This window comes from Gopherus evgoodei, chromosome 5, assembly GCF_007399415.2.
Source record: "Gopherus evgoodei ecotype Sinaloan lineage chromosome 5, rGopEvg1_v1.p, whole genome shotgun sequence".
NCBI classification, from domain to species: Eukaryota; Metazoa; Chordata; order Testudines; family Testudinidae; genus Gopherus; species Gopherus evgoodei.
The window spans coordinates 13,420,166-13,443,127 of record NC_044326.1 but is presented as its reverse complement, the minus strand read 5'-3'; the positions used below and the strand labels follow the sequence as shown (position 1 = coordinate 13,443,127).

The 22,962-nt window shown below is 44.3% G+C and overlaps 2 protein-coding genes across 3 annotated transcripts in view; one reads left to right on the top strand and one right to left on the bottom strand.

The window, feature by feature from the left end:
• EIF2AK3 (eukaryotic translation initiation factor 2 alpha kinase 3) overlaps window positions 1-6,228 on the bottom strand; it is a 61,907-nt gene extending 55,679 nt beyond the window's left edge. The window contains exon 1 of the mRNA XM_030563466.1: window positions 6,064-6,228. The gene's annotated coding sequence lies outside the window, so the exon portion shown is untranslated. The remainder of the gene's footprint in view (window positions 1-6,063) is intronic.
• A 10,422-nt stretch (window positions 6,229-16,650) lies between these two features.
• RPIA (ribose 5-phosphate isomerase A) overlaps window positions 16,651-22,962 on the top strand; it is a 32,030-nt gene continuing 25,718 nt past the window's right edge. The window contains exon 1 of one of the 2 annotated variants that reach the window (XM_030564324.1): window positions 16,651-16,845. In XM_030564324.1, the coding sequence (XP_030420184.1) occupies window positions 16,651-16,845 (195 nt within the window). The remainder of the gene's footprint in view (window positions 16,846-22,962) is intronic. The other variant, XM_030564325.1, reaches the window with a different exon arrangement.

The following is a 22,962-nucleotide window of genomic DNA, read 5'->3' as shown; positions in this document are numbered from 1 at the left end:
TTTATATATATTTATTACAAATATCTGCACTGTAAAACAACAAAAAATAGTATTTTTTAATTCCCTTATTATAATTAATGTAGTGCAATCTCTATCGTGAAAGTTGAACAATCATGAAAGTACAAAAAAACTGCATTCAAAAATAAAACAAAGTAAAACTTTAGAGCCTCCAAGTCCACTCAGTCCTACTTCCTGTTCAGCCAACCACTAAGACAAACAAGTTTGTTTATATTTGCAGGAGATAATATAATATAATAATAATAATAGGAGATATATCTATCTCCTAGAACTGGAAGGGACCTTGAAAGGTCATTGAGTCCAGCCCCCGCCTTCACTAGCAGGACCAAGTACTGATTTTGCCCCAGATCCCTAAATGGCCTGCTCAAGGATTGAACTTCACAACCCTGGGTTTAGCAGGCCAATGCTCAAATCACTAAGCTATCCCTCCCCCCTAAATTATAATGCTTCCCACTTCTTGTTTATGTCACCTGAAAGTGAGAACAGGAGTTCACATGGCACTGTTGTAGCTGACATTGCACAATATTTACATGCCAGATGCACTAAAGATTCATATGCCCCTTCATGCACCAACCATCATTCCAGAGGACATGCATCCATGCTGATGACGGGTTCTGCTCGATAACAATTCAAAGCTGCGTGGACCAATCCATGTCCATTTTTTTCATCTGAGTCAGATGCCAACCAGCAGAAGGTTGATTATTTTTGTTGGTGGTTCATGTTCTGCAGTTTCCACAGTTGAGTGTTGCTCTTTTAAGACTTCGGAAAGCATGTTCCACACCTCGTCCCTCTCAGATTTTGGAAGGCACTTCAGATTCTTAAACCTTGGGTCAAGTGCTGTAGCTATCTTTAGAAATCTCACATTGGTACCTTCTTTGCTTTTTGTCAATTCTGCTACGAAAGTGTTCTTAAAATGAGCGTGTGCTGAGTCATCATCAGAGACTACTATATCATAAAATATATGGCAGAATGTGGGTAAAACACAGAGGAAGAGACATACAATTCTCCCCCAAGGAGTTCAGTCACAAATTGAATTAATACATTATTTTTTTAAATAACATCAGCAGCATGGAAGCATGTCCTCTGGAATGTTGTTCAAAGCATGAAGGGGCATACGCATATTTAGCATATCTGGCAGGTAAATACCTTGCAATGCTGGCTACAAAAGTGCCATGTAAACGTGTGGCCTTACTTTCAGGTGACATTGTAAATAAGAAGCGGACAGCATTATCGCCTATAAATGTAAACAAACTTGTTTGTCTTAGTGGTTGGCTGAACAAGAAGTAGGATTGAGTGGATTTGGAGGCTCTAAAGTTTTACACTATTTTGTTTTCGAGTGCACGTATGTAACACACAAACACACATTTGTAAGTTGCCCTTTCACAATAAAGAAATTACACTATTGTACCTGTATGAGGTAAACTGAAAAATACTATTTCCTTTATCACTTTTACAGTGCAAATATTTGTAATAAAAAATATAGAGTGAGCACTGAACACTGTACACTTTATATTCTGTGTTGTAATTGAAGTCAAAGTATATGAAAATGTAGAAAAACATCCAAAAACATTTAATAAAGTTCAATTGGAATTCTATTGTTTAACAGTATGATTAAAACTGCGATTAATTGCAATTATTTTGTTAAAACATGATTAATTTTGAGTTAATTATGTGAGTTAACTGTGATTAAATCAACAGCCCTAATTTAAATTTCACCTTGATCAAATCAACACCAAAGAAAGATGATTAAACAACAATTGGCACCTAGTCAGTTCCAAACACTGCCTTCCCACCTAAACCACTGCTTTTGGTAACCATTTCCCTTGCCTAACTTGCTTTGTCTCTATATAAGCAGCTTTTTATCTTTCTGCATTTTACATACATAGCCACACTACCTTCCTCCCCAGATACAAGCTTCAGCCTTCCCAAAATTATCTGGCTATGAAGAAGCATTTTTATCAGCTTTACTGGTTTCACATGTCTATATATATATATATATATATATATATATATATATATATATATATATACACACACATACATACACACACACACACACACACACACCATGAACTCAAGCCTCTTCACTAGAAAGAACTAACTATAGCTGAGAAGATGCACCATCATGGGTTTTCCATTTAGTGTGTTAAAAGAGAAAATTCATTCATGTCTTCACTGAAAAACAAAAATACTCTGCACCAGTTACAAACACTTGTTTCAAAACTTTTTTTTTTAATCACCTATTTGCTGCCCCAAAACTCTTTTGAATGCCATTATACATAATCACGTTTCCCACTAAGTAGCTATAATATAGTGGACTTTTTACATCACAAGCCCTACCTACAAAGCAAATACTTCCTTCCAAACCATGATTACTTTGTTTGAACAGACCACAGTCACAAGACAAGACCAAGTCTTACAGCTAGCTACATTTAGTGCAGGAATCAAGTGATTGGCTACAGGAGTAGTCACTTCTCCTGTATTAGACTGTAACAGTCAATAGATGTACCATGGATCAAATCCAGACCGCCAGACACTTTTGAACGGACCGCGAAATCTTTATTTCCTTATTATTGTCATTATGATTATTATTGTCATTATTATTTTTTCTGGACCAGAAATTTGGACCTTGACATAAATAACTGATTACCCCTGGTAGTCTTTGGGGGATTGTTTCACTTTGAACTAAAATGCTGCACACCACATTCACAGTCTTGTAATTATTTTTAAATTTACTATTTCAAATATTTTATATGTTACACAATCTTACTATATTTGCCCACCCTTTGGTGGTTGCCAGGTTGAAGTGACACTGTTAACTTAACATCTAAATCAGTTTTTGAAAAGGTTTCAAGTACTACACACCTGCCCTAAGAACCCATCATTTTTTGTAGTTTCTTAATCACATTTTTGTGTTTTAATAATATTTCTCTTCCCTTTTTCTGTGTGAAAGAGACTTATAATTGGCATTACATCAGCATACTATGCCAAATTCTTAAAGTAATGATCACACTTAAAAGTAGAACATGGTTAGTGAAAAGGAGAACTGTTAAGGAATAAGATGACCATATTTAGCCATCTCTCTTCACAAGTCTTGTGCTGATTGAAGATGCTTCAAAAAAAACTGTTACCAGTTACACGAGCAGACTTGAGAGGATGTGGGTATTCTGTACGCATCACGCAGACATCTGATCAAGTATTTTAAATGATGGAGGATCCACTGTGACTGCATTCTCCCTTTAGTCTGTATTTTTTTTTTTTTAAGACTGAGAATTTTACAAATAAATGTGTTCCAGAAACACCATGCCCTATCACTTGCAACATCAGCAGCATAAAGTGACATGTCAATACCACCTTCCATCTGCTTGACACAGTCGAGTACCCTAAAAAATAACCAAGGACTGCACTGATGAGAAATATTATACAAGTACATTTGAAATTTAATAAACTACGTCCATGTGTTTCTCATAATTTTAAACTTGTTCCATCCATCTGTTTGTAATAATCCATTTGGAATTACTAATTTTCTGTCCTTCATTCACAGATACCGGTATGATACTTAAGTGCTGCGAGCATTGATTCCACCTTTTAAATTAATACAGAAAAATCCAGGGATAGATTTTTCACACAGATAAAAAAAACTGGTCAAATCTGGAGAACACCACCTCTAGCAGTATCTATTTATGGACGGAGTGCACTACATCTACCACCATTGTATCAAGTAACCCCATTACAACTCTATTCCATTAGCAAAATAAGTAGGACCTCACCTGCCCAGTTACAGAAACTGGATTAAGATTCTGACTACAACACAATATAGACCCACGCAAAGGGACATGTAACCAGGACAGGAAACAACTGCATTGTCACTGGGTCCACAGCAGCTGTATATGCAGTAAAGACAAGCTTCAACGTTTTTTTAAGGAAACTCAAAACAAAAACAACCAATCTCTAAACTGAACAGTCAGGTCAGTCCAACACCTGAGAATTAGCATCCCTTCTGCTCTTTAAACAAATAAATCAAGCCATATTTGGAACTGCTATGAGTATCTTCTCAGGCACAATATATAAAAGATACAGCAAGCTGACTTTAGAATACCAAGTCAGCAAATAGCAAAGTGCTCCTCCAATTTTATAACCTATGCACCTAAAGATCTATGTATAACAACATTTTTCAGCACTTGAGTCATTGAACTTTACAACTTAATAACCCTCCAAATATTTACTGTATCTTGGGAGGAAAGAAAAACCCCCTCACAAACTACAATATAGGATGCTCATTGTATTGATTTAACAGTTAGTGCAACACCAATTTATTTTAGCAATTAATGGCCCAAGTACAGCTACCCTCAGCAGTGCCATACTATATTCTATTGCTCAAGAGCAACTGAACAAGTGTGACTCCAGATAAGAGTCTGCATCTTTCAAGTACAGGCAATTAAGATAAAGAATTAATATTTACGGTAGTCCCCCCTTTTACTATAGCTACATAGCAATTCTACCTGTCATCCAGCAATAGCCTGTTCTACTGCACTCATCAGAGAATGGCTGCCTTTAGTCTTTGGCTTCAAATTATTAGGTTGAATATTTTATATAGACAGATCATCCAAGATTTCTTCTTGTAGTTCAGTGTAAAATGTATTTTGCAAATTGTAAATTGAAGAACAGAAGGCTGCTTTTTCCCCCAGCCAGAATGAGAAGTGCAGCAAGCCAGGTTATAATTTTTAATGAGCCAATGCACAAAAGAATGACTCTTCACTGTTTAAGGAGGAGGAAAATCTTTAACTGGCACAGGATGTGGGTTAACCAGACAGTTACTTGTAGAAACTGAATTATTCTTAAGTCTATGAACTCAAGGTTTCAAATCTCTCACTTCAAAACAAAGTCTGGAAGTCTACTTTGCTTCATTAGCAGAAAAGAGTGATACTTGATCATATTATTTCCCCTTTAGCTCCTGCAATGACATAATTCCTGATCTTTCTTCACTGAGATGGGAGGAAACAAACCAGTGGAAAAGGTAGTTTGTCTTTCATCTTTTTCTCACACCAAGCTATATTATTACTCATTAATGAAAAAGACTAATTAAACTCTAATTAGAATCCTTCTTTTCTTCTCCAGTATATAGCAAGATGACAGAAAGGTACATAACACACTTTATGCAGGGTTTGGGAGAGGACATAGGGTAAAGAAAGACTTTGTAAACTACATATCCAGAAGTCCAGACACTTTAAAGAAGGCACAAGAAGGAGCTACTTCCCAGTAATAAACTAGGGAAAGAGCCAGACCCACCCACAGCTATCACTTTCCTACCAGCAATGACAAGGAGGACTAACTCCTACCATGTGATGAAACGAAGGTTAGGGCAACACCACCCTTCTCCCCTACAGAGCATGAAGGGAGAAAAGACTAAACCTACTTGTGGGTTCTACCAAGAAACTTCCCTGCAGCACCATGTCTGCACCCCCTTCCTCTCTGCACCCCACTCCCTGCACCCCCTCCTAGCCCCCTTCCTTCCTCCCTGCACCCCCTCCTAGTCCCCCTTTCTCCCTGCACCCTCCCAGTCCCTGCACCCCAGTCCCCCTTTCTCCCTATACTCCTGTCCCCCTTCCTTCCTCCCTGCACCCCCAGTCCCCCTTTCTCCCTGCACCCCCACTCCCTGTACCCCCTCCCACCCTACACCCCACTCCCTGCACCCCCTCCTAGTCCCCCTTCCTTCCTCCCTGCACCCCCTAGTCCCTGTACCCCTCCTAGTCCCCCTCCCTCCCTGCACCCCCACTCCCTGCACCCCCTCCCACCCTACACCCCACTCCCTGCACCCCTTCCTAGTCCCCCTTCCTTCCTCCCTGCACCCCCTAGTCCCTGTACCCCTCCTAATCCCCCTCCCTCCCTGCACCCCCTCCCACCCTGCACCCCACTCCCTGCACCCCCTCCTGTAGTCCCTTCCCCAACAGCTCCCCCCACCCCCATCCCTTTCTGCTCTGCGACCCTCCACCTCTCCAGCCCCCCTGAAGTGCCCCCGGTGCCCCTGCCGCACAACCCCCTCACCTGCCGCCAGCCCGGGTCTCCTCCTCCTGCTCCTCCTCGAGCTCCTGCTCCCCAGGCCCCGCAGCCGCCACCCCGGCCTCATCGTCCTCCACGATCACGTCGGGCCCAGCGGGGAGAGCGGCGGGAGCCGCGGCCGCCCCGAGCCCGAACCCGACCTCGCCTCCGCGGGCATCGCCGCGAGCCGGCTCGGGGGCCGCCGCCCCCAGCAGCACCAGCACAGCCAGGGCAGCCAGAGCGCTCCGGCACCGCGGCGCCCGCATGGAGCGGCCCCCTCAGCCCGGCCGCGCCGCGCCGCGCCCCGCCGGCCGCTAGGACATGAACACTCGCTCCCGCCACCAGGAGAACGGGGCGCCACCGCGCCGCAACCAACCCTGCTCACCCCGCCCCCTCCCGCCTGCCCGCGGCCACGTACCGGCGTCCTGCATACAACTCTCCCTGCTAGTTTTCACCCTATTAGAGGTAGGAAGCCCATTTGACAGACTTGATGTCATTCGAACCAGTACCTGTTTCTGATTGGTCGAATTGGCTTGACAGGGCGGGCACAATGACGATGTTTGTCAACACATCTGTTGACCAATAAGATTTATACGTAGTCCCGCCTCCTAAATCAGACTAGCCAATGGAAAGAAGTCACTTCCTTCCCTTCTCTGTGATTGGTTAGTCCCCTTAAAACCTATTTCTGATTGGATAATTTGGAGGCGTAGGCTGTAGCGCGACGATTGGGGTCCGCTAATCTCCGCCTCTTCCTGATTGGGCAACGCTAGTGTTTCATACGTGGCCGATTCTGAGTGTCGAAAGGGGATGTCTCAATGGAGGCAACTGGGGCAAACCAAGCGGATGTTAAAATGGGGGGTGTCTTAAAGGGACTGGGGCGAAATGGACTCGCTCGCTCTCTCTTGTGTTTTTGGCTGCCCACACTGCCTGCGTCCTGGCCACCAGTCCGGGGGGCTCTGCATTTTAATTTAATTTTAAATGAAGCTTCTTAAACATTTTAAAAACCTTTTTTTACTTTGCATACAACAATAGTTTAGTTATATATTATAGGCTCAGAGAAAGATACCTTCTGAAAACGTTAAAATGTGTTACTGGCACGTGAAACCTTAAATCAGAGTGAATAAATGACGACTCGCACACCACTTCTGAAAGGTTGCTGACCCCGGTCCACCGTGTGCAGCTGCTTCGTGAATTCCAAAAGTAATCTGGTGTTATTTCTTTCCATGGCACACAGCAGCTCAGGCAATTCTGATTCCTGTTCATATTGGGAGCTCATGATATACTGCATGACCAGCCACCATACGTTAATGATAGTTACAGCAACAGTAGAGAGCAGTGCGGGATCCACCCTTTCACATAGAGATGGCGCGTTCACAGTACACAGGGGCTGGGCCATTGAAAAATGCCACAAAATGCAGTCAGGAGACCACAGAATGCTGGGACAGAAAACAATGCATCGTGGGATATTAAACCCATACCCATGCTGTGCTGCGATCCACTCCACCTTCTCATAAGTCTTAGCTGCAAAGGTGGTGAATAGAACAGTGGGTTAGCTACCCACAGTGCACTGCTGTCAATGTTGATGCTAAAGCACCAAGCATGAATGTGCTCTGCCAACACAGGGAGCATAGTGTGAACATGTAATAGTGATGTTATTATAGCGCTTTTTGATCATCAGCATAACTTTTGTTGACAAAATTCTGTAGTATAGACAAGGTGTTACCAGATTTGCCCATTACTTTGGGGTATGCTCATTTATTAGGGTTACTCTTCTGGGGTGGGTAATTCTATCAATGTACAGTTTGTGTCACTTGCGTTCTCATACGGAGCTCTACTTCTCCCTGCTGCAAGTTCCCTCCCAAAGGAGCTATCCTGCAGGACCTTGATTCCCCAGGGCTGGCACAGGCACGCACGCACACACTCTCTCTCTCTCTCTCTCTCTCTCTCTCTAACAGAAAGCAGCTGAGAGGACCGGGTCAATCAGCATTCCCAAGCTGACCCCTTATATATCTCTGGATTCAGAAGGCTGGGTCAAGCAGCACTTCCAAGCGGCCATCCTCATATGCCATGGGCACTGCACCGGAATAGAGTACGCCTAAGCAGGCTGGGTCGAGCAGCACTTCCAAGTTGCCACCTTCCTATGCCACAGATTCAGCATGGATCTATCCTCACTTTCACGTTACAATTGTTCTGGTAGTAACCCACTTGATGAGCAAACCCTACAGGATTTGGGTGTTGCAGGGGTCTTTAGCTTAGGTAAGAGGAGCGTTGCTGCAGAGCAAATTGGGAAGCCAAAAAACAAAAGAGAGAGAGCGAGAGAGGGAGGGAAGCAACCTGCTTAACCATAAAACTTATTTATTGCTGGGTAATAACCATACAAGGGGAGCAAAACAAACAAAACAGTTACAATATTAAATCTAGCTTAAATTTGATTACAAAAGTCAGGTTTAGAAAACTATACCTGATCATACAAGTCAGGGTTAGAAAGCTATTCCTAGAGTAGGAAAAAAAAACAGAAAGAGTCGGGTTCTCAGTACTCCATGAAGCTTAAACCGGTTGGGGTTCCCAGGTGGTGGTGGTGGTAGCTGAGTGCTGGAGACAGGCAGAGCCCCCAGCTCAGTCAGTCAGGAGAAGATGAAGTCCCAATGGAATTGATGCAGATTTTGGATCTAGGCATCAGAACACTTGAGAGTAGTTAGGGTTTTTTTGTAGGGAAACAATAAGGGTTCAAGGGAGAACACTAGATTTGTTTATGGGTAAACTGATGGCTCAGGGGAGTATACCAAAGTTGTTTTGTTCAGGCTAGACAATAGGAACTGCTCATTCCTGGCTCTGGGTCGTGTTCCTTCAAGGGAGCTCACAATGCAATTAGGCAGCTTCAGTATTTTGGATACCAGTAAAGGATTTATTACTAGAATTGATCTGATAAGCACTGAGCTGGGTGGGTGCAGGCGGGTTCATTAACATCTGGAGCAAAGATCCCCCATCATGCACTGCTTCCCAGCTTTTCTGGTCCCAGAGTTCCATGCGGTTCTTGCCTTGGAATCTCTCTTCTCCATTCTGTAGCTAATGGAGATGCCTCCCTGTCCCATCTTCGATGCAAATGAGGCTAGGGGAGTTGCCTTAATCCTCTCACCCTTATCCAGAGGGGTTTAGGTGTGTCTCCCACTGCCTTTTCATTGCTTTTTGTAAGTCTTTCTTCTGATCGGTTTTGGTTCAAGCAGAGGCTGGGGGAGGAGGAGTGTCCTTCGTGAGTCAGACAGGCTGGATACAGGCTGGATACAAGAACACAGAGCTGACAAGTAACAAAGGCCTTAGACATAGGGTCATGGTAAGATGACATTTACAAACACTGGTGCAGCACAGCCTTGTGGCATGAAAAGATTTAGACACAACGTGAGCACAAGGTATTAAACAGAATGCGATGCTAAGGGCAATGCTATGAACTGCCATGCCCAAAGTTAACTCCATTACACTTAAAAATTAGTACTGTCCCTGAGAAAATATAGTGCTATCCCACCTGAATTGTAGTAACACATCTCTTGCCGCTTTGCAATAACAGTTAGCTCAGGGTGTTTATAGATACTAGTAACCAGAAAAAGTAATAAATATCAGATTACAACTGAACTTCAAATCATTTTACTTGTTCTCAAGAGTTTGTTCTGGTTCATAAAAACTTGTATTATACCTAGAATAAAATAAATACCAACAGCATTGTGCAATTTAAAATTGATTGATTTTCTCTTATGAGAGGTTAATTCAAGAGATGATGTGGCAATGATATAGGCAAGTCCTTAAAACAAACACCTATAGTATGTGCAGGAAATTATGCTACACAATATAAAAAAAAAGAAATGTGCCGGGAAGACAAAACTTCCTTCTTTGTGATGAGAACTGTGTTTAGTCCTGATGGCATATATGAGATTAATTTTGATCCAGTATAGTATCAACTTAATATCTGACCAGTCATTTATCTGGAAACTATAATCTGTAATTGCCGGAAGATGTAGTCAGTCTAAAAGGTATTTTCCATCTAAATACCATCTTCTTCTTAGAGTATGTGCAATGTGCCTAAGATGGCATGTGACCAGGATTCATCACCAAATTTGGTCCGCTGCTTGGAAACTACCATGATGTTTCAGAACTATAGTCAGGTAGATGCTTTCTATAACTAATAGGGCTGGGCAGTGAAAGAAATAATGTGCCATCTTGTGGTCTGTCCATGTTGCAACAAGTGAAAAATACATTAATGTACCTTGAGACTCTCACTCCAAGGGTGATGTAAATTAATACTGATCAGAATGATGATAATTAACAGAGTGCTTTCCATCCAGAAGAGTTCAGACATAATCTACGGACTACATAGATAGGCACCACTTTACCCACAACCACCACTGAGAGCCTGTCATGTGCAGAGTGAAATGCAGCAACTTTTCAAACAGTGCAACAGATCGAAACACAATATAACAGAGACAAAAACAAAAGAAGGTTTAATCCAACTGATATATTTCTGAATCTGAGATTGCAGGGTAACATTTTAAGTAGGCAGAATGAAATTTAACTACACTGGGATATGGCAACACCACCAAGATTAAAGGGATACTAAAAATTATATCAGCGTATCTAAAGTGGAATAACCTTCTAACGTCGACAAGTCCTTACTTAACCAGCATTGGGCCATGTCCCTTTAGCTTGTAATTTGTCTCTTGAGCTGGGGATCCCTCTCTTCACTCTGCCCTGAGTGACCCCATCCTGGAACACATCTGTTGGTACTGTCTGCTGAACTAGTTAGGACTCCTTTACCATTTCCAACGCCATCACACACATTTGTAGGCTTGGCTTGGCTTGACTAGTGGAGCCAACAACCAGCCTTGGGGAAGCCCTCTGGAAGTTTCTGTAATGTGGAGAGTAGGCTTTGGAGCTGGTGCTCCTGGACAAAGGAAACCTACATGCAGACTTCAAAGCCCTCATCCGAACCCCAGTACCATACTGATGCTGCCGAGCCATTCCTGGCTACAGGTCATCCGGTTTGGGTTTCTCAGGTCTTTCTTAAGGCACTTTCCCTAGTGAAAATGGTCGAGAGTGACCATATTGTCTCAGGAAGTTCTGTTCAAATGTAATAGGTTCAGATACCTCCCTTTTTGTTAAAGCAGCGGAAAGCAGGGTTGGTGCTGGGTGTAGTCATTTTCTGAGTGTCAGCCAAGCACATGATCTTACAAAATGGACTTTAGCCACTTTTAAACAGAGCTGGTTTTGGCTGGAACTCAAGAAGAAAAAAATGTTCCAAAATAGCAAGCCTTCCCTTGTGCTTTTGTAGTGCATGGATTTGGGCCCTGTCCTGTACAAATTATAATTTGTACAGTGGTATAAATGAATCTAACCAGAGCTAAACAAATACAATTAAGCTGTATCTGCACATTAGCTTTTCTTTCACACCACCACCATATTTGTGCATCCATGCCTACTTGGCTGCATCACTATATTGATATTACTGCATTGTGAAGTCTGGACAGCTACTCCATAATGCCTCAGCAAGGGATAGAGTTGGGATGCTCATACAACTTGTGGGTCAAGGTGCTCTGAGATGCCCTACCGCACAAACAGCTCGGAGGAAGGAGTGCCACTTAGATGGTTACACAAATATGGTCAAACAGGTCTGTCCACACTGAAAAAAACAAAGTGCACCTAACAATTACAGGATAAACCATGTATTAGCTTGACTGCTAGCAAGAGTAATACATGGATACTAACTGAGTATAATATTGCCAACCCTAAGATCAAAAATCATGAATCAGGCCTCCAACAATCCCGAGACTGGTTTAAAAATCATGAGATTAAAAAATCCCCCCACAATAGAAGTGACATAAAAACATAAAACTGACATAATGGGTAAGACCAACGGTTCATCTAGCCCAGTGTCCTGTCTCTGACCACGGCCAGTGCCAGATGCTTCAGAGGGAATGAACAGGACAGTTTTGAGTGATCAACCCTCTGTCGTCCAGTCGTAGTTTCTATTAGTTGGAGGTTTAGGAACACCCAAAGCACGGGGTTGTGCCCTGACGATCTTGGCTAATAGTCATTGATTAACTTATCTCGGTGAACTTATCTACCGGTAATTCTTTTTTTGAACCCAGTTATACTTTTGGCCTTCACAACATCCTATGACAATTAGTTTCACAGGCTGACTGTATGTAGTGTAAAAAAAAAAGTACTTCCTTTTATTTATTTTCAACATGCTGCCTATTAACATTGGTTTCTTTTTATTTGCCTCCTGGGTTTGGAGCTTTTGGGATTTACATTTTTAAGCTTTTCTCTGCAACCACACTAGAAACTTGCTTTTTTTTTTTTTAAAAAAAGAGAGAATGCTGAGAGTCTTGTGTAACAAAAAGAACAGAAGTACTTGTGGCACCTAAGAGACTAAAAAATTTATTTGAGCATAAGCTTTCTTGGGCTACAGTCCACTTCATCAGATGCATGCAGTGGAAAATACAGTTGGAAGATATATGTATACACAGAGAACATGAAACAATGAGTGTTACCATACACTATCTGTAGCCCATGAAAGCTTATGCTCAAAGAAATTTGTTAGTCTTTAAGGTGCCACAAGTACTCCTGTTCTTTTTGCGGATACAGACTAACACAGCTGCTACTCGGAAACCTATCAGTGTGTAACAAAATGATCCCAGGAGCTGGGGCTTTAAGGAAAGCACTAAACATCATGAGACTTGTGATAAATTCAGGTGAACAGACAACCCTGTGAGTATTAGAGATTATCTACACTTAAAACACTGCAGTTACACCACTGTAGTGCTTCAGTATAGCCACCACCTATATTGACAGGTGGGATTCTCTCATTGGTGTCATTAATTTACCTCGTTGAGAGGTGGTAGCTAGGTTGATGGAAGAATTCTTCTTTTGACCTAGCATTGTCTATGCTGGAGGTGAGGTCGGCTTAAGTATGTCACTCAGAGTGTGTGGATTTTTCACACCCCTGAGCGATGTAGCTGGGTAATCCTAACTTTTTAATGTAAACCAAGCCTTAACTAGGTTCTTTGGTGAGGTTACAAACTCATGCGTTGTCTAACTTGAGAATTTGCCCTGATCCCAGCAGTCAATGGCCAACCACCGATGGAGTTGCACTAGTTCAAGCCCTAAGCATACACAAGAAAAGCTGCAATTTCCATAGGTGGTGCTCTCTCCTGCTTGAAAACAGGGTAAACATCACAGTAATTGCTTTCCTTCTCTACACTTGAGCCTAGTCTACACTAAAAAAATTAAGTTGACCCAGCTATGTCCCTCATGAGTGTAAAAAATCCATATCCAGGAGCGATGTTCTTAGGCTGAACTAACCTCAGGTGCAAACAGCACTATGTCAGGGAAGAATTCTTCTGTCACCCTAGCAACCACCTCTTGAGGTCGATTAACTACAGCAACCAGAATCAACAGAGGTAGCGTCTACAATGAAGTGCTATAGTGGCACTGCTGCAGCACTACGGCTTATGCTACTGTAGCATTTCAAGTGTAGTTTTGCACTGGTGAAGCTACATCACAAACTATTTGTTGATCATAGAGAAAGATAGTTTAGGAAAGACTATCTAGGTCAGCATCCACTCAAATCCAATCATAACCTCTCCTGCACTTCAGTGAAGTTGTTAATTGAAAAGGCTGGCAGATGTCCTTCCTCTGTATTTGTAGTATTTATGCTCCCTGGGCACATACGCATTGAGACATTCTTGAAGCCTTCAATGACTGATGCAGGGATAAAAATCAGGCTCTAGTATTTTGTATTTTGCTTCAGTTTTCTATCACCGTCAAGACCCCAGTTCAGCACAGCACTTAAGGACATGCTTAACATCAAGTCTCATTGAAGTCAATTGGGTTTAAGCACTTGCTGAATCGGTGCTAACACTCCAGAACTGAAGGCATGTTGCTGTTCTCGCAGTGAGCAGTCACACCTGCAGGGTTATGGATGGCAGCAGCCCAAACACCAAGCTAACTAAATCAGACTATAAGTTAATGCAACATGGAAGAAAACGATTTCTGGTAGCTGGCTTTTTCTGATAGAAATTGCATCCCAGTGTGTATTTGCACTGTAAAATATACTACTCTGCAGGCAGTGCACAATTCACTAGAGAAGGTTTCTTGCAGCTAGTAGAAAAGTCCAGCCTTTATCATGTACTGACTCCTTATTAGCAAGTCACTGACATCTTGCATAAAGGAAGGCTGGCTTGAATCAACCAAGTTTTATTACCAGACAAAAGAGGCTCTGCTGGAAGAATGCCCCATTGTTTGAAGACCGTTGTTCCAGCATTGCCCAGTGAGCCATGACAAAGGGAATTATTTCAAGTCCCTAAAAATCACAGCAGCATTGTGGAGAGTTCTCAAGCTCTGAGGTACGTCAAGCAGCACTGAAGCACGTCAGTGATGTACAGAAAGTTAAAAAAGCAACAGAGGCTTTTTCATTATCAGAACCAAGGTGAATGGACATTCTCTAGTCACTTGTGGGCTGATTTTTCAAAAGTGCTGATGGGCACCAGCAGCTCCCATTAACTTCAGTAGGATTTGTAGATGCTCAGCACCTCTAAGAACCAGGTCACTTTTACTTAAATGCCTAAATTTGGATTTAGAAGCCTAATTTTAAGCACCTAAGACTGAAAATTTTGGTCTATGAAATTTTGGCCTTAAATATTAATGACTGTCTCCCCCCTAATTTCCCAGATTCTTGGCCAGGATTTAGGAACAACAAAGAAAATATCCCCTGCCCCACACACACCCTTTCACTGCCTGAAAACCCACATTAGACTTTATAGCAAACCCATTGCATCCTAGGACAGGGCTGTACAACTTTGGTCAATGATGTGTGGACACAAGTACCAACACGTTCAGGAAAGCTTATAGTCACGTGCCTCACCACCGCGTGTTTTGATATAAGGATCTCCCACTAAGCTGGAACACAGCATCCCGTGTTGGTGTCTAGACCCCATCTGCCCTTGAAAAGCAGAAACATCTTAAAACTTCCATCTCGCAAGGTTGTATTACCAACATGGTTGGAGCATATAAATTTATTTTTAAAAGTTTTAAAAAAATTAGTAGACTAAATGGTGATCAAACTAGGGAGTGACCTAGAATAAAATTGTTCAAAAGTTCCTAGGGGATTTAGATGCCTAAACTATATTGACTTTCAATAGGACTTAGGTGCCTAAATCACTAAGGCATGCTTGAAAATGCTGCCCCTAGTCTCAAGTATTTTTAAAGTAGATTTAACAAAGTTATGTTATGTTCACACTAGCAGAAGGAGATCTGAAACTTTTGGATAACTGGCTGTTCAGATAAACAGAACTAACTAATTAACTAAAACCTGGTCAACGCTTAAAAAATTTGATCAACCTAGCTACATTGCTTAGCGCTGTGAAAAATTTTGCAGCCTGAGCTCTGTAATTAGGTCACCAACCCTCAGTGTAGATGTAGTGAAGTCCAGGGAAGAATTCTTCTGTCAGCCTAGCTACCACCTCTTGAAGAGATGGATTAAAACTCCACAGATGGAAACCACCCGTACATGAATGTAGGAAGCATGGACACTCAGAGGCTTGGCTACACTCGAAACACCAAAGTGCTGCCGCGGGAGCGCTCCCATGGCAGCGCTTTGAAGTGCAAGTGTGGTCGCGGCGCCAGTGCTGGGAGAGAGCTCTCCCAGCGCTGCAGGTACTCCACCTCCCCGAGGGGATTAGTTTACAGCGCTGGGAGCCGCGTTCCCAGCACTGGGGCGCTGTTTACACTGGCGCTTTACAGCGCAGTAACTTGCTGCGCTCAGGGGGGTGTTTTTTCACACCCGAGGGAGAAAGTTGCAACGCTGTAAAGCGTCAGTGTAGCCAAGGCCAGAGGCACGCTACAGCAGTAGAAGTGTAGCCATGGCCTGCCATAGGGGGTCACTGTGGATTCAGGCAAGTAGGATTTTCAGAGAAAGGGAATTGGGGGTAAACTGGAGTTATACAGCTGCACGCAGCAGTTCAGGGTAAGTGAGAAGAGGAAGGCAGAGTGCAGCCATGTGAATTCATGCACAGCCTTGACACCCTTTCTCCTCACCAGTATCGCAGCACCGGGGCACCAACACGGCACCCTAGTGAGTGCCACAGATGCTGTGCAGGTCACAAGGGGGCAGGGTCCCTGGCAGCGCTTTCCTAGGGTGACCAGATAGCAAGTGTGAAAAATCGGGAGAGGGTAAATAGGCGATAAGAAAAAGACCCCAAAATCGGGACTGTCCCTATAAAAGCGGGACATCTGGTTACCACACTCTTCCCATCCACCCCTGGTGCATTGCTTCAGCTACCACCGCCCCAAGGTTCACCCTGGGGGACCTCCCCTCCCCGCCACCACCCCCAGCTTGCAACGAGCATCTCCCCAGCTAGCCCGCTAGGGGCACCCGAGTGGCGGCAGCCCGGCCTGGCGGGATGCATTGTGGGAGCTGTAGTTCCCCCTGCTCCCCATGCCTTGCACCGCCGCAGCCGGCGGCACTATAGTTCCCAGCCGCCCCCGGGCGGTGCACCTCGCCTGGCCCTCGGCGCCTTCCCAGGCTTCCCGGGGGCGGGGTTCGGTATGCGGCGCGGGAGGCTGCTGGCCAGGGCGCTGCTGGCTGCGCTGCCCCCAGGCGGAGCAGGGGCAGGAGGTGGGGCGAGCTGGGCCCTTCCGCACGTGCCATTGCCCCCGCGCAGGCAGCTCGGCAGCGGCAGCGGCATGTCCGAGGAGGCGAAGAGAGTGGCCGCCTGGGCGGCTGTGGATAACCACGCGAAGGTGAGCGGAGACCCTGGAAAGCCACCCCCGCCGCCGCAAGGGGCGGGCCCCGGAGTTTGCAGCCGCTTCCATTCATCTGGGAGGGCTGCACCAGCTCGTCCCCACCCCCCCGGGAGGGGTAAAAGTGACCCCTGCCCCCCAAGCAAAAATGCTTTGCATACATGCCTGTCAAAGTGGATGTGCAAATAATTATGCGTTTTAACACATGCATGTGGGCAAAGAGGTTGGGGATTTTGCTGCAGGATAGGGGTCTGCCCTTGCAGCTTGTGGGGGGGGGGGGGTGGCATAGTTTTATCCAGCTCTGGCCATGTGCCTGCTGCAGATGTGCCTGCACGGTTGCTGCCAAGCCTCGTTGTTTATTTTTTCCTTCTTTTTAGATTGCTTTTCAAGGGTATTAACAAAACCCCTATCTAATATTCTGGGACCCACATGACTGCAGCTACACTTCATACAACAAAAAACCCTTTCAGTTTTGTGCCTTTTCTGGGGGACAGTTATACCAAGCAAATAATGGAAAAGTTGTCTGTTACAGGACCAACAATTCTGTAACTTAGTAAAGTATTATCCACATTCTACATACAGATAGCTGCTCTGCACCTCAATTTCCCTAAGTGACCTGTTGAAGATCACATAGGAACAGCACCTTCTTTAGATCAGTTTTTGGTACAGGCCTGTCTGGAACACATTGAGCCTCAATCAATTTGAAAACAAAATCCTCCAGCAAATCAGAACTGCAGAGTGACGGTCTATGCTGTTATGGGGTTGTGACTTCCGTGTACTAACCGTGCTCTTTATTCTGGTAAAATAGAACACTTAAGTGTTGTCCTTTTAAAGTGAGAAAAGAATACAGTTAAGAATGTGAATATTTTATTTGTTCTGTGTCCAGGAAAGCTCTCAAGGCTTTTCTGGCTTCCCCTGTAGCTGGTTAAAATGCATAGTCTGACTTGGCTTGCAAATTAAGACAGATTGTAGCCTTGTCTAATTTTGTAGGAGTTGCTTCTTAAGTCTTTTGTTAACAGTAGTAAATAAACTGATAGGAGCTATTGCACGGGTTCTCCCTTTCATTGATCTTTTCACATCAGAAGTGAAGAGCTCAGCATTTTAAGGGGAGCATTTTAAGTTGTATTTTTGGGCATTGCAGCTGCCAGTGTAGTTGTCACTGTTAATTAGTCTCCCAACACTGAGCAACACACTTCTTCATTCCTATTATTATTTATTCGTATTAGAGTAGTGCCTAGAGGCCCCCAACTGAGACAGGAGCCCTGTTGTGCTAACCGCTGAACGTACACCTAGTGAAGGATGGTCCTTGCCCTGCAGAACTTAGTCATACGCCCTGACCCTGCAGACACGCACGTGCTTAGCTTTAATTACTACTCATGCTAATAAAATCAAGCATGTGTGTTTTGCAGGATCAGGGCCTTAGATTTGTCAGCACTTTGTGGCGGAGATCATATTTTTGTTTAGTGTTTGTACAGCACTTGTACAAAAGAGTCCTGATCCATAACTGGGACATGGTCTATGCTTACAAATTAGATGGACATACCTGCTTCATTCAGGGCTGTGAAAAATTTCATGTCCTGAGTGCCATGGTTAGGTTGACCTAATCCCTGGTGCAGACACGGCCAGGCTGACAGAAGAATTCTTCCATCAACCTAGTTATTGCCTCTCGGAGGAATAGATTAACTGCATAGTAGGAAGTATCTACCCTACAATGGCGTAGCTGCAGCGTAAAGGGCCATCTTCCTCCAAGACACTACTGACTTCCTCCAGAATGCCACAACTGTAACACTCTCTCCAGAACACCCCACTTGCCACCATGGATATCACCTCCCTGTACACCAACATCCCTCACCATGATGGCATCGCTGCCTGCCTTGATACCTACAAGATGAGTGCAGCACCTGGAAATCCGCCCAAAACGCTCTATACATGACACTAAACTCATCCATTTCATCCTTACCCTCCACAGCTTCACATTTAAGAACATAAGAAGGGTCATACTGAGTCAGGCTAATGGTCCATCTAGCCCAAGTCTTCTGACAGTGGTGGGTGCCATGTGCTTCAGAAAGAATTAACAGAACAAGGCAATTATCAAGTGATCCATCCCCTGTTGTCCAGTCCCAGCTTCTGGCAGCAGAGATTTAGGGATACCCTGATCATGGGGTTGCATGTGTGACCATCTTGGCTAATAGCCACTGATGAACCTATCCTCCATAAAATTATCTAATTTATTTTGAACTCAGTTATACTTTTGGCCTTCACAACGTCTCTGGCAACAAGTTCTACAGGTTCTGTGTGTGTGTGAAAAAGTACATCCTTATGTTTGTTTTAAACCGGCTGTCTATTAATTTCACTGGGTGACCTCTTGTTGTTGCATTATGTGATAGGGTAAATAACATTTCTTTATTAACTTTCTCCATATCATTCACGATTTTATAGACTTCTATTAATCTGCTGTCCCCACCCCCAGTAGTCCTAGTCTTTTTATCCTCTCGTTATATGGAAATTTTTCCATGCCCTTAATCATTTTAATCGGCTGGATGGATGACCTAAACTTCTTCATAGATTTTCACCACGACTTAAACAACCACCACCTGTCCATCCGACTCTCTCTGTAGAACACTCCCACACCAAGATCAAATTCAAGGACATGACGATTCACTTAAAAAGTGGAACCCTGCAAATGACTACACCTCTACCCCGCTACAACGCGGTTGTGGGGAGCCAAAAATCCCTACCGCGTTATAGCTGAAACCCCATTATATCGGGGTGGGGGCAGCAGGGCTCCGGCGGTGATATGGGGAGCGGCAGATCCTTTAAATCACTAGTGGAGCCCTGCTGCCACAGCCCCGGAGTAGGGGCAGCAAGGCTCCAGGGGTGATTTAAAGGGCCAGGAGCTCCCCACAGCAACCGGAGCCACAGGCCCTTTAAATCACCAGTGAGCCCCGCTGCCGCAGCCCCAGGGTAGCGGTGGCAGGGCTCCGGCGGTGATTTAAAGAGCTCCAGCTGCTGTGGGGAGCCCGGGCCCTTTAAATTGCCAGTGAGGCCCGCTGCTGCAGCCCCGGAGTAGCAGCGGCACGGCTCCAGCGGGATTTAAAGGGCCCGAGGCTCCCCGCAGCAGCCGGAGCCCCAGACCCTTTAAAGTGCTGCCGGAGCCCCGCTGCTACCGCGCTATACGCTAACCTGTGTTATATCGCACCGTGTTATAGCGGGGTAGAGATGTATATACAGAAAATCCACAATCGCCACATTACCCACACAGATCCATCAGCCATCCCAGACACACCAGAAAAAACTGGTATCTGCAGCCAAGCACTCAGATGCTGCAGAATTTGCTCCGAAGAGGAAGTCCTGGATTTGCATCTAAACACACTTAAGACTGCCTTTGCTAAACAAGGAAACTCCACCAGAGAAGAAGTTTGCATCATGGAAGTGGCCACCCAAATACCCCAAGAGAACCTGCTTCAGTACAGCAAAAAAAACCCTGCTGACCATGCTCCCTAGTTGTCACCTACCAACTAACACTGGAATCGACATGAGATCTCATCAAACATTTACAAACCATGTTTGATGGGGACTACACTCTGAAAGAAATCTTTCATGAACCCCCTCTTCGGGCCCTCAAACAACTCCTCACTCTCACCAAGCACATCATCAGAAGCAAGTTCCCCACAGCCCAAGACACACCAACTCAAAGTACCGCCAGACCCTGCCAAAACACCCTACTGTTGGCTAACCCTCAGTTGCGCACTGCATTTAAGTGGCCTAATTCAGCGTGTGTGAGCCCTTATGCGTAATGATCTATCCTATCTCACGTTTAGCTGAGACACTCTGATTACTTTCTCCAGACTGAAGAAGTGCTCTGTAAAGCTTGAAATTTGTCCCTTCCACCAATATAAGTTGGTCCAGTAAAAGATATTACTGCACCTACCTTGTCTCTCTCCTATGTCCTAGGACCAACATGTTTTTCCTTTCTTGACTATGCTCTGTCTTCACTATTAACACTGTACCGTACCCTTACTAGTTGTTCACCTCACCTACCTATGCTGTGGTGAAAACTACAAGTGCCTTGACTCCACTGGGCTTTTACAGCAATGTGGCTAATGCACGTTAGTTATCCTGCTTTCAAAGCACACCTTTTTGGGGGGCAGTGAAGACATAGCCCTAGTCTAGTGAAGACCATGCATGTCTTGTTTTACGTAGATTGTTGTAGGTGGGCTGGAGTTCCCTGTCTGTCTCCTCCTCCTCCTGTTCTTGACCTTGAGCTTCCCTGTGAGGATTGCAACTTCCTTCTGTGTTGGCCTCACACGACCCACCCCCTAGCAGGAGTAGAGCAGAACTTAGGAGACTGACTCTCTTCCATTTTTGTGACGTTGCTGGCACCACTGGGAACATACAGATGTAATTGTCTGCCATGACTCCCTTTGCAGGGGAATCTCTGGTGGTGGTAGTGGGCTGGGATAATGTGGGAACTCCCAGACTTGAGCCAGATTTAAAGAGTTAAACTTTTTGTCAATGTCACTTAAGGGGCCAGTTAAGTCCTTAACCCCTCTGGGGTATGATCTGCTTTACTCTCTTCCTTCTCAATCAGGCTTACACTGCAACAATGCTCCCACTGGCCAAAGCGAGCTAGTTCCATCCAGAGCTGTTCAACTCCAGTCAAAGCATCAGGCACAGGAGATTGCTTGATATGTAATTCAGTGGTATAAGGTTTATCTACACTTGAAACGCTGCAGCGGTACAGTTGCAGCTGTGCTGCTGTAGTGATTGAGTGTAGATACTCATTACAGTGGTGGTAGAGGTTCTCCCATCTCTTGTTAATCCATCTCTGAGGGGCGGTAGCGAGGCTGATGGAAGAATTCTGCACTGAGGGTTAGGTTGGCTTAGCTGTGTCACTTATGCATGTGGATTTTTCATACCTCTGAGCAACATAGCTGGATTGATCTGACTTTTTAGTGTAGACCAGGCCTAAGAAACATTAAACTGTACATTAGATAATATGTAAGGACCAAGCAGGGGCAACTTGTGGCTGAACTTATTTGAGGAATGTGGCTAAATGCAGTAGAACCTCAGAGTTACGAACACCAGAGTTATGAACTGACCAGTCAACCACACACTTAATTTGGAATCGGAAATACACAATCAGTCAGCAGCAGAGGCAAAGGAAAAAAAAAAGCAAGTACAATACAGTAGTATTAAATGTAAACTACTAACAAATAAAGGGAAAGCAGCATTTTTCTTCTGCATAGTAACGTTTCAAAACTGTATTAAGTCAATATTCAATTGTAAACTTTTGAAAGAACCACCATAAACATTTTGTTCAGAGTTATGAACAACCTCCATTCCTAAGGCGTTTGTAACTCTTAGGGTCTACTGTAGTAAAATCTTGAGCTAACTTTTTATGTTTCTTTTTCTGGCATTAGCACAGTTCCGCAAGTGAACTGAAGCTTTGTATGCTGGCTGAGGAAGTTGCTCCTATATGAACAGCACAGAAGTATGCATGGGAGGCAGTTAGGTCCCATCAACACTTAGAAACCCAGGTGATAGGTAAATATAAGAAGTGGATCCACAGTGCAGAGAATGCCATTGCAACATGGTAGTACCCATCCACTCCACCACCTCCCAGTGTGTCTAACTGTATAATACAGAAATGTGTAGATGAGACTGAATGGTCCTGAACCAGGCTACTGTCCTGGAAAACCCAGGGCTATGCAGTTAAAACTCATCTGTGCTGAAAGACTAAAATCCTGCTTTAAATGCATCAGGGGGCTATTGTGGAGGAGGACTTGGACTCATTTACACCATGTATCTGTCTACAGAGCAGACAGGATCTGACTTCTGGATGTGAGAGACAGGGTGGCCTGCTATTCTGCTTCAGGGTATATGCTCTTGCCTTCCTTGCTTGGGCAGCAGTACTGTTTACAAGCGATATTGTTCCTAGCAACAGTATTTCACTGTGTGGTTTCCTTGAAACACAACATCAAATGGTTATTTCAGCTTCCTCTCCTGCTGTGGCAACCTCTGAAGGCTGCAACTGTCCTGCAGAGTATTAGGCAGACAGAGAAGCTGCACTGTTAGTTTTCTCTGGTGTGGGTGGTGGAGAAGAGGCACATCTGC